The sequence below is a fragment of the Canis lupus genome, chromosome 7 (assembly GCF_011100685.1).
Source record: "Canis lupus familiaris isolate Mischka breed German Shepherd chromosome 7, alternate assembly UU_Cfam_GSD_1.0, whole genome shotgun sequence".
In the NCBI taxonomy this organism is placed as follows: domain Eukaryota; kingdom Metazoa; phylum Chordata; class Mammalia; order Carnivora; family Canidae; genus Canis; species Canis lupus.
In genome coordinates, this window is record NC_049228.1 from 64,572,571 (window position 1) to 64,585,345 (window position 12,775).

The 12,775-nt window shown below is 37.9% G+C and overlaps 1 protein-coding gene across 1 annotated transcript in view; it reads right to left on the reverse strand.

Moving 5' to 3' along the window:
• The window catches only part of LAMA3 (laminin subunit alpha 3), a 249,900-nt gene that overhangs the window by 119,387 nt on the left and 117,738 nt on the right, over positions 1–12,775 (reverse strand). Inside the window, 5 exon segments of the mRNA XM_038543644.1 lie at positions 1,422–1,575; positions 2,075–2,172; positions 4,275–4,417; positions 6,052–6,184; positions 11,083–11,239. Coding sequence (XP_038399572.1) covers positions 1,422–1,575; positions 2,075–2,172; positions 4,275–4,417; positions 6,052–6,184; positions 11,083–11,239 — 685 coding nt within the window.

Below are 12,775 nucleotides of genomic sequence, written 5' to 3' on the forward strand. Positions count from 1 at the left end.
AGCACTTGAAATGTGGCTAGTGCAACTGAGGAACAGGCTGTTTAGCTCTAGTTAGCTTTAGTTAATTAATTTAAATTTATATAGTCACATGGGCTGGTCACTACTGCATTGGACAACACAAGTCTGGAAGCATTTAAATAAAATAGTAAAACAGACTGTTAAGTAAAACTAGACTGCCCAGGGCTTAGTTTTATGCATTGTGCAAATATGACCCTGCCCAACACTTCAGTGCTGTGGCTCTGGGCTAAATTGGGGGCAAGGATACTTCCTGATGAGTCATCAGCATCATTTCCTGGAGGTTGGCCCTTCTCAACAGGAAATGTTCTCTGCTGTCTGGGGAACACACACACACACAGCTGTGTATGTGTGCATATTTATGTATGTGCATGCATGTGTGTGTGTGTGTGTGTGTGTATACACAGCATGGAGAGGGAGGGATACAGCAGACTGTTAGAACGGAGTGGAAATGAGATCATTAGTTTTTCTTTATGCATATGCATATTGCTTTACTTGTTATAACAGGTATACATATTTTTTTTTTGCAAAAAAAAACCCTCTACATTTAAAATAAAATGAAATGAAGACTAAAGAAATATCCTTAAAATCCTATAACAGCTGCCCTGGAAATGTTAGCAATATAGTCACAAAAATGTACACATCTATATATCCAGGAAATATTCCTTAATCCCATACATGTCATCAGTCTGCACATTTAATCATGAACATTTTCCTCAAAGGTACAACACGGAGAATGCTGTAAAAAGTCAGGAATGGAAATGTTGTGAAGGAAAGTTTTTTTCAGTGTCTTTATTTCAAGGTGTTGCATTGTGTGTTCTTAGTCTTGATATACAGTACTTCTAAACCAACTCTTGAATCAGTAGAGTCTTACATTGTTTTAAGGCTTAAAAAACTCAGGGAAGAAAAGCAATGCCCGAACCTGTAGAAACCTGTCCTCTAAGTCATAAGCGAGGTGCCTTGGGATGTAGCAGTTCCAGACTCTGAGCTCAAAGAAATCAGCCTTTACAAACTGCTTAGCCTGAGGGGCTGAACAGTCAGTGAGCATTACATCCTTTTAGGGTAAGCTGTGTGGTTTCTGGAGGGCTTTTAGAAAGACCTTGCCCCGAATCAGGTAGAGCCGGATGCACCCTTATAAGTCTCAAGAATGCAAAGGAGAGAATTCTGTGATTGCCCATGTTCCTGTCCTGTCTCGAAAGTGCTCAAAGACTAACCTTATTATGCTCCATGTGGTGTACCGCCCAGCCACAACCTGGATCAGAGAACTCAGTATACCTATAATTAACACCTCTGAGAAATTCTTCCAGGTTTCCCTGAATTTGAGAAGCAAATGTGGCTAAGAGTTTTCAGCAGATGTAGACGGAGAGGTAGCAATAGCTTTTGACAGTAAAAAAAGGCTGCCCCACCTCTCTCCCACTGAGGTCCGCCATGACTGGGTGTGCGGGGGTGGGCTGCCTCAATGCCAAGGGTCTTGGCTCCCCATCAAGCAGGAAGTGTCTGGCCTCACAAGCCAGGGCACAGGGGAATCGGGTCACTGGCAAATGCTGGTAAAGCAAGCAACTTCAACAACAACAACAAAATACAGCAGTTACAACTCAGAACAAAACACAACATCAGAGTGCATCCCCAAAGGATTCCTTCCATCCCGTTCATTCATCATTCCTTCAACAAATTCTCCTACCAATTGCCTACTGTAGGAATCAGGTGGTAAATTTTCATTTGCATGAAGAATAAAAAAAGGAAAGTTCCATCAACCCGGATTCTATCTTAAGCCCTTCCCTTCAGCAGATGCATGACCCTGAAGCTGTTACTTAGTCAAGCATCCATATTTCTTTCTATGTGCTAGAGGGTGGGTGTCACTCTCCGTGCCAGCTACCGTGTGCAAAGTGCTTTGTGACTCTCGTATATAAAACAGTCGACTGCCTCAGAGAAAAACCACAATTAAATAATTATCCAAAGCATCTTGCTGCACTAGTGATGCTGAGGCCTCTCACAAATCCTTCCACCAAAAGTTCCTAATTTAGAGGACCTCGAGAAGCACCCCTGCCCCCATACTAACTTCTCCTGGGGAGGTCCTGAGTCGGCGCATGGCTGTGTGACTGGCAGTTGCAGAGAGGATGCCTCATAGTAGTCTCTGGGAAGCAGCACCAGGTAGTCCTAGTAAATGAAGACCAAAAGGAAAATTACTCATCTGTTGGTGGACTTTCTTTAGTAATAAAACAGTCAAGCATGCCAGTTAAGTTAATGACGACCAAGGGAAGCTCAAGACATTAAATTCTCCACAAAAGCTGCTTTATTCTACCCCCTGACTCACCAAAACACACAAAGCAACCTGTCGCAGGTGCTTCAAGCATTAGAGATAAGCATCTCAGGGTGAACGCTTTTGTATTCAAATCTCAGGGGAAATTTTACCATCTTTTCTAGATTGTGTATAAATTAAAAAATAAACAAAGATAATAAACTACCAACTGATGATCTGTTCCCTTGAAATACTGGATGCTTTCATCAACACATATCAGAATGCTTAATTGTGGATCATGTATTATGGCTTTTTACTCCCACACCAAAGCAACGCTTGCCTGGCATGGTATAAACGATGTTTTGTGATCCTGGTGAATCACAGGCTGAAACTGGCTGACTGCCTGTCTTAGGAGATGAGAGGAAGAATGTGTTCCATGGACTGTGCCAAATGAAGCCCACAATGTAAATTCAGCTAAACAGCTCTTCAGGAAAGAGCAGGTCTCCAGGTTTCTGAGACACTGATGGCTTGACAGCTTCAGAGCAATGCTGGCATCACCGCCTATGTGCAGAGGGAAGGAGGAGGGATGTCTGCCACAACTGTGAAGATACTCATACACCAGCCATAAGAATTTTTTCTCCTTAGGGTCCTTAATTTGTCCATGATGGAGAAAAAGAGAAATGCATGGAGAGGAAAAGTAGCAGATGGGGCTCAGTGGTCTACCATGGGGGTCTCACTACCCCAGTGGGCTTTAATTTAACAGTGGTTATTGTTCTCTTATTGAGTTTCCTCAGGTTGGGACCATAGCCTCTCATTGCTTTATGGTCCTATAGATCCTAGGAGACCAAAGGTTGATAAGTAGGCATTCAATAAAATATCTCTAGAGAAAACGAGCTCATAACATGGAAGCATATATATGAGTCATTACACAACTGCACTGACTAAATGTCATCAAGTATCTTCCATGTCTATAGAGTAACATAATGACTTTCTTTCATTTATCCAACTTTGTACCCATTGTTGGCATCAACGAAATTTTCCTTGTCCTCATTTCTAACATCCACGAAAAATTCTAAAACTTCTATAAAGCAACAAAGCTTTCTACCAAGAAGATGCAAGAAAAATAGGGACTGAATGAATAGCATAAACCTTCACACTATCTTAAGATTCCAGATTTGGAAAGGACAGATATGGATAAACACCATCCCTATTACAGGGAAGAGATAACTGAGGCAGGCTTGGAGTTAAAGAACTGCCTAAGATATGCTAATCTTGCCAATCAAAAAGATTGTATCAGAAGGAAAAGCTTGCTGTTTTCCACTCTGACTGCCTGAAACCACGCGTTTGCCAAAGACTTTATTTTCAGAAGACCTTTTTTTTTTTTTTATAACATACCAATATCTCAGCAGTTTTCATCCCTTAATTACCCATGGATTCTCTGGCTATTCTATTAATGTGCAAGAACAGAGCTTTTTCCTAGATGCAAAGTACTTTGTCCAGGGCCATCTGTCTGGTGAGACTATTGCCTACATTTGAAGTAGAAGGCAGGGAATGTCAGAGAAGAACTGGCTCTCCCTTCTTTTCTGCCATGAACAACTTCGATATTAGGATCTGCTCTTCCTGTAGCTTCTTCTGATTCATTCCACACAATTACCAGAGAGACTGATTTTCTAAGATGTCCTTCTGATTCATAATGAAAAATCCCAAAGAAGCTTTTGAAGGGTGGGGACATATGCACATTAAGGTTTTGCATTTTTATTCTGATAACTTTGAGTCATTATGAGTTATAGTTGGTTTGGTTATTTTGTCTGAGAGCAGCTGGCTGAAGAATCTAAAGATATTTTGAGTTGGCTCTAATGCCATTTGAGGGCAAATATCACCATAGTTTCTTGTGTCTGAAAGGGAATTGCCTGTGATTTTAATATCTTAGGGTCTCTGTGGATCACTGTGGGTCACTGTGGGTGAGACCATCCTAAGGGGGGAGAATCCCACATAACTCTCCACTCAGAAGGGCTCTTACCAGGAGGACTCCCTCTGATTTAATACAAGCAATCCATGTCCCTGGTGCAATTGAAAATGGGTCTGCCAAACCATTTCCAGGGATGGTGACAAAGGCTGGTACCTTACTCGGCAAGAAGATGACTTCTTTGCTTTGAGCAGCACCTGTCAGAAATAAAAACAACTACCTAAGGCATTTGTCTAGCAATTACTGTTAGGATTTGGGATAATCAGTTTTGAATATTCAATTTACTTCTGAAACGGTTTAAGATGGTTACCCATCATACTTACTGATCAAATTTATTGATTTTCTTTTTTTAATTATATGGATGCATCACATATGTATAAAACAGACCAGAAAGTTATTGATGTTAGCAGGCATGATGTACCCCGGGATTGTGAGTACTTTCTAAATTTGCTAAGTGACTAAGTATTTTAATAAATGTAAACTGCTTAGAGAAGTTCATTGCACATAATCAATGCTCAATTCATTACATTTGATCTTAAATTATTCTTTTTATTTCTATTGAAGAACATGTATTTTTTCTGAAATAAGAAAAAGTTTTGGTTTTCTGTTTGTTTTCAGAGTGCAAAGTTTTTCTTCTTCACAAAACAAATAGAAGACCTTCTATGAAAGCTCAGAAACCAACCAAACTGCTGTATCTGAGCACAATTGAGCCTTTACATCAGAAGGAACATTTGCTCCACATCCTTGCATTTTCTTTACAAACATCCACTAGATCTAGGTTCAGAGCACAAGGCAGTGCACGCAGCCTGAATGACCTTTGCTTCCTGATGGTGGGACTGGAAAGGTGAGGGATTACAGACCAAAAAGAAGGAGAATTTGGCACAACATGGACACTCGTATTTGGGAGGAGGTACAGGTTACTATAGGTTACACAGCCAGGGCCCCTGACTCAGGCATGAGGGCTTAGGAAAGGTGTCCCAGGGGACAGGAAAACAAACCACAGTGCATTCCACCAGCTTGAGTTCATGGAGAGCAAACCACTAATGAAACTGCCATCAAGGAGACATTGGTGTCTACGAGAAAGAGTCTGGGGTCAGAAGACTCCAGCTTGTCTGCAAAGACCAGCTGTGCACTTGGGCAATTTACTAAAACCTGTTGGCTCTGTTTCCTCTTCAGTTCTCATCAGTTCACAAACTTATCTTGTGAGGAAATCAGTGCCAAAGTACTTTATATGTGATAAAGCAAGCTTCCTAGTTTTTTATATCATTCATCAACATCCAGCCTCATGATCTGGCTGCCACAACTCAAGAGCACCCTCACTGACCCCAATGACTGCCATGGATATTGAACAAAGATGTTTGTATTTCAATCTTAAATAGTAGATTTCTACTGGCACCGTTTTGTGTCCATGTGAAATTCCTAGTGCTTCTTGGGATCTGTTGCCAGGAATGGTAGAAGCTCTAATTCTTGAAGAACAGACCTCAAGACCTTAGCTCTGACAGCACTGAGATCTGCCTCTGACTATGCTTCCCTCTGCCCTTGGGAATTCCTCACCCCTCAATGAGGTTTGCATGTTCCTCTTTGTACCTCTCTTGGGCTTTGTGCTTTACAACATTCACCTTAAAAATTCCTCTCCTGACTCATCTCTCCTTGGACTATTTGGTTTGTCTGAAAAACTGGGAAAATTCAGGGCAGTAGGCCAAGCTCCCACCCTTATCAGACTACATCAGACTTTATCTTTTCTCTGGAGGTAACTTTGTGTGAAAATTGGAGAAAATGTTCCACGAAGTAATCATTTCTTAATCCAACAGAGGCTAGAAAATTTGCCTACCTGCCTCAGCCCAGGATGGATAAAGAGTCACGCGACCAGATACTGCTTCAGTTCCAGGGTTAATATATTTCAGAATAACATGAAACAAGGAGAGACTTGACTTCCCCACATTCAACATGATCCTCACTTCATTCTGAAAAATACCAAAAAGCCAGACAGTATAGAACAGACAACTGGCTAAAAGAAATGCAGGCCAAACAGTGATTATACTCCATTTAACTTTCACTAGTGGGTACTACTACTCGTGTGTACACACACTCACTTTCTCTCTCCCTCACACTCACTCACACTCAGCAAGCACCAAATAATTAACTCTGTGGCAGATGGAAATAGGCAGGCCTAACAATAAATCAAGAACACTTACAATTAAAGTTACAGTGAAAACCTGTTCCCTCAGCAACTGAGATCCTCTTTGGACCCTTCTGGAATCAGGCAGACAGAGTGAATATTAGCTGGACTAGTTTAAGGAAAGCCATAGTGACAGGGCAACCACCATGGGCTGGGAGAACAAAAAGGCAGAAGAGAAGGAAAGGATAGCATTATTTAACACCATCACTCCTATATTGAGACCACAGGTCATATTTCTAAAATTCTAAATGGTCACAGAATGCTATGTTGGCTAAACAAAGGTTAAAATACCCCAAATACATTAGTGATAAAATCTGGATGTAACTAAAATATGCCTAAGTCACATGCAATTGATCTCAATTTCTATCCATAAGAATGTGGGCTTTAAAAAAATTATTTTATTTTGCAGCATGATGAGTGTACTTTAAAAAAAAAAAGATTTTACTTATTTATTTGAGAGAGAGAGAGAGAGAGTGCACAAGTAGAGGGGAGAGGCAGAGGGAGAAGGAGATGCTTAATCAACTGAAGCAGATGCTTATTCAACTGAAGCACCGAGGCACCCCCATGATCAGTGTACTCTTTAAACCTATTCACCTATTTAAGTCATCCCCTCACCCACTTCCCCTCTGGTAACCACCAGTTTGTTCTCTATAGTTAAGAATTTGTTTCTTGGTTTGTCTCTCTCTCTCTCCTTTTATTCCTTTGCTTGTTTGTTTCATTTCTTAATTCTACACATAAGTGAAATCATATGGTATTTGTCTTTGACTGACTTATTTTGCTTAGTGTTATACTCTCTAGATCGATCCACATTGTTACAAATGGCAAGATTTCATTCTTTTTATGGCTGAATAATATTCCATTCCCATAATAAAGAGGACGATCCAACAAGAGGATGCAACAATTGTAAATACTTATACACCCAACATGTGAGCACCCAAATAAATAAAAACAGTTATTTACAAGCAAAGGAAATAATCAAGAGTAACACAATAATAGGGGACTTTAACATCCCACTTACACTGATGGACAGATCATCCAAACAGAAAATCAACAAGGAAACTGTGGTTTTGAATGACACATTGAATGAGATGGATTTAATAGACATATTCAGAGCATTCCATCCTAAAACAACAGAATACACATTCTTTTTGACTGCACACAGAACTGTCTCTAGAATAGATCATATTTTAGGGCAAGTCTCAACAAATTCAAAAAGGTCGAAGTCATACTATGCACCTTTTCTGACCACAACACTATGAAACCAGAGATTAACCACAAGAAAAAGTCTGGAAAGAACACAAATATATGGAGGTTAAATAACATACTCCTAAACAATGAATGGGTCAGTAAAGAAATCAAAGAAGAAATAAAATACTACATAGAGACAAAGGAAAATGAAAACACAAAGGTCCTGTTCTACGAGGGAAGTTTATAGCAACACAGGCTTACCCCAAGAAGAAAAATCTCAAATCAACAACCTAACACTACCCCTATATAAGCTAGAAAAAGAATAATAAACAAAACTCAAACCTAGCAAAAGGAAGGAAATGATAAAGATTAAAGCAGAAATAAATGATACAGAAACTAAATAAACAAAACCCAAAAAAACAATAGAATAGATCAATGAAACTGGGAGCTTATTTTTTAAAAATATCAACAAAATTGATTAACCCTCTAGCTAGACTCACCAAAAAATAAAAGAGAGAGAGAGAGAGAGAGAGAGAGGAAACCCAGATAAACAAAATCACTAATAAAATAGAAGTAACAACAAACACCACAGAAATACAAACAACTATAACAGAATATTATGAAAACCTATATACCAACAAATTGGACAGCTTAGATGAAATGGATAAATTTCTAGAAACATACAACCTACCAAAATGAAAGCAGGAATAGAAAATTTGAATAAAGAAATTACCAGTAATTAAACTGAATTGGTAATCAAAAAACTCCCCAAAAAACAAGTCCAGGACCAGACAGCTTCATAGGCAAATCCTACCAAACATTTCAAGAAGAGTTAATGCCCATTCTCAAACTATTCCAAAAAAATAGAAGAGGAAGGAAAACTTCCAAATTCAATCTATTTGATGACAGTATCACTTTGATACCAAAACCAGATAAAACACCACAAAAAAAAGAATTACAGGCCAGTATCTCTGATGAACATTGATGCAAAAATCCTCAATAAAATATTAACAAACAGAATCCAACAATACATTTTGAAAAATCATTCAGCATGAATCAAGTGGGATTTATTCCTGGGATGCAAGGGTGGTTCAATATCTGCAAAACACTCAATGTGATACATCACATCAGTATGAGAAAGGATAAAAGCCATATGGTCATTTCGACAGATGCAGAGAAAGCATTTGACAAAGTACAACAAAGACTCTTGATTTAAAAAAAAAAAATCCTCTGTAAAGTAGATCTAGAAGGAACATAAGTCAACATAATCAAAGCCTTATATGAAAAACCCACAGACAACATCATACTCAGTGGTGAAAAACTGAGAGCTCTTCTGCTAAGGTCAGGACCAAGACAAGGATGTCCACTCTCCCCACTTACTCAGCATAGGGCTAGAAGTCCTAGCTTCAGCAATCAGACAACAGAAAGAAATAAAAAGCATCCACGTTGATAAGAGAGAAGTAAAACTCTCACTATTGGCAAATGACATGATACTCTATATAGAAAACCTTAAAGATGCCACTGAATGTGGGCTTCCTGACAGAACCAATCTCTAAGTGTTAGTTTCCATTTTGAAAAATAAAAATGCAAAACTGTATAAGGAACAAAGTTAGGAATGATTTGATGGACACTACTAAGTTCTTCTGCTGATGAAAAATATTTAGATAAACTCCATCATTTGAAATTCATTTCCTTTGTGGGATGTCTGGATGGCTCAGTCAGCTGTCTGCCTCCAGCTCAGGTCATGATCCTGGAGTCCTGGGATTGAGCCCCGCTTCAGGCTCCGGAGCTCCCTGCTCAGTGGAGAATCTGCTTCTCCCTCTCCCTTCACCCCTCCCTACCACTCATTCTCTCTCTCTCTGTCAAATAAATAAATAAAATCTTTTTTAAAAAAAGAAATTCATTTCTTTTTTAAAAAAAATTCCATAACTCTTCTAACACAAATTAGTCATTCTTTCAAACTGTAAACACCTGTGAGAAGATATCACCTTAACTAGACTGTCTGTCATTCACAGCCTATTATGACTTAATGGATGCCACTGTTTTTTTCTAAATAATGAAGGTCAGGTTGCTAAAGAAACTGAATTTTATATTTGGGAGAAGGAGAAAGCAGTGAGATCTTAAGATACTAGGTACTGTTGGGGTGACTGGGTAGCTCAGTCAGTTAAGCATCCAACTCTTGGTTTTAGCTCAGGTCATGATCTCAGGGTCATGAGATATAGTCCCATGTCGGGCTCTGCACTTAGTGGAGAGTCTGCTTGAGATTTTCTCCCTCTTCCCTTGTCCCTACCCTGTGGCTCATGTGCGCTCTCTATGTCTCTCTCTCTAAAATAAATAAATAAATCTAAAAAAGGGGGGATCCTAGGTACTGTTTGAGAAAGTAGCCTCATGGGGGACAATTAGGCAAGAAGCCATATTAGAACCAATGATGGCTCCAAGAGAACTGCGACCCTGTCCCTGTTTCTCTAAGGAGTGGCTTACATAAACATAACAAGTATTAGTTCTGGATCTGCTAAGGACAAATATTGGGTTACCATGGTCATCAATTTACTTCTTGTGCTGAATTTCTCCACTGAGAAACACAGTTTGAAGAAACCAACCTCAAAGAGAAATCCTGAGAACAAAACTTCTCAATGACTATACAGAAATTGTTAGTTACAAATATTGTATAAGTTCTAAAAATAACAAGAAAATGTGTAAATTCCATAACTCTTCCAACACAAAGCCAAGAGAGATGGATATGGTAGAGAAGAATGAAGGAAAGGAGAAACACAGAAAAGAAAAATTAAATATCACTAAAACTCCTCATTTACCTTAATTTCTACTCATGTAGTAATTCAGAGTTTAAAGAGGCAAAAAAAAAAAAAATCCACAGCACTGGTCAAATATTAACAACACACACATTATTGAAATTATTTAATTCAAATAATTTTTATTCTCTACAAATGTCTTTATTTCTTTTTCTCTACAAATGTCTTTAAAGAAAAGTGTCTCTTATGTTAAAATGTAGACTAATCTCACTTGGGAAACAACTTTTTTTTTTTTTAAGATTTTATTCATGAGAGACATGAGGAGAGAGAGAGAGGCAGAGATACAGGCAGAGGGAGAAGCAGGCTCCATGCAGGGAGCCCAACATGGGACTCAATACCAGGTCTCCAGGATCATGCCCTGGGCTGAAGACGGTGCTAAACCGCTGAGCCACCTGGGCTGCCCGGGAAACAACTTCTTATAAGAAGGCTTTAGAGATCAACACCACTTTAACCCTTTCTTCAACTGATTTGGTGACCAAATTAAATTAACAATAAACTGTGATATTGATACATATATTTATCAGTTAAAATCTAATCCTGCCCCACACTCCATCCATAGCCTGGAGAAAAAGAATCCTGGAGTCAGTGTGGGGAATGGTTTACCTTTTGGAGGAACTCACTGAGAGTGCTGTGGGTAAGTATATGCCCTACCCCACCATGAAGTAACTTCTTGCTGGCTACATACTTGTACTGAGGTCATTTGAGCATATCCTCTCCAGCTAAACTCAGGAAACTCCAGGGGATCAAATCCAAATCGAAGTTCTCTTCCATTAGGTGTAGTACCATCTTCAATTTCATACTTCATATGATGCAAATCCGGGAAATAGTAGTTGTTTTCAGGTCTTTTGTAAATAAAAAGTAAACGTGGATACAGCAAGTTATGTTCACTGATAGGCCAAATATTCTTTAATCTCAATAGCTATTGCTAAAGAACTCCCACCAAATTGACAGAATACAATAAATAAGAAGAAATGAAAGAGCCACCCCTTTGCTTTTTCTTTAAATTATTGCTTTCATTCATGTAAACATTCACATAAAATATACCCAATACCTATCAGTCTATGCAATAAAATGAGAAAAATCACTTAGCACAACCCATAGTAGTAGCCTCCTTTAATATGTTCTAAATTGTTGTCAACAACTTAGCAAAATCAAATTAGCTTATTTACTATAAATTCATTCACTCATTAATGTATTTATATTCACTCATTACACAAATATTCATAGATATGTGCCGGGTACTGTTGCTAAGTACCATTTATGCAACAGTGAGTGTGATATAAAACATTTCATATGCTAAGTTTACAAGCATATTTCATATGCTAAGTTTATATATGGGGAGATACATTTTTCTCCCTATATATATTTTTGAATCATTAAAAAGACTTTTTTATGCCTTGTATTTTCTTAAGCTATAAACCTATAAATGGATTCCTTTCAAGGGTCCAAACATGGTAGTCATAGAGAAGGATCAAAAATATTCCAATGCTTGTGTGACATTTCATATTCAAACAATTTGAAGTTCTTCAAAATGGCACATTTTGACAATCTAGTCACAAACTAATATCAGTAGATTTAAAGCCATTAAGATCATTTAGTCAAAGGAAATAAGAGGTCATCATCCTATATCACAAGTAGAATTACAAATGCTTACAATTTCTCTGGAAGTGATATACAAAGGTCCTTAAAAATTGACCTAGTAATTCTACTTCCAGGAATATATTCTAAAGAATGATTTTACACATAGTATCAAAGAATTAACATACAGGAATGTTTATAATAGTGAAAACCTAGAAACAACGTAAATAGTTTAAATTTGTGTACAATTTTGAAATACAATTATTAAATCATTTAAAAATTATGAAATATGTAACCATTAATATTTCTGAAGACTAATGATAATGGAAAATGTCTGCAATATGATGTAAAGAAAACTTAAAAGCTTTACAATGAACATACATTACATCTATTATCACAAAAATTATTTAGAAAACAAGGTGAAAGTGAATGCTTGTAAGAAAAATGAAGAATGCTCAAATAATATCATAAACAAACATTGGGAGGAATTTAATACAAAAGGACCAAACCTAGAGAAAAGGTGGTATGGCATCTTTGATGCTAGTTTTCTATCCTTTTATCCTAGCTAGAATTTACCACTGAATCAAAAGACAATTTCGTATGTATGTATTGGCTGTAATGTAAAAAAAAAAAAAATCAATGTTTTTGCCTCTGGGTAGGTAATTTAATTCCTATTTGGTTGTATTATTTCTACCTGAAAAATAGCCAGTTGCCTACATAGTTGGAAAGAAAAAAACTTTTGCTGGTTAAGTGGGGGAAAGCTCACTTTATCAACAGTAAGGTGAGAAGAGATAAAACCT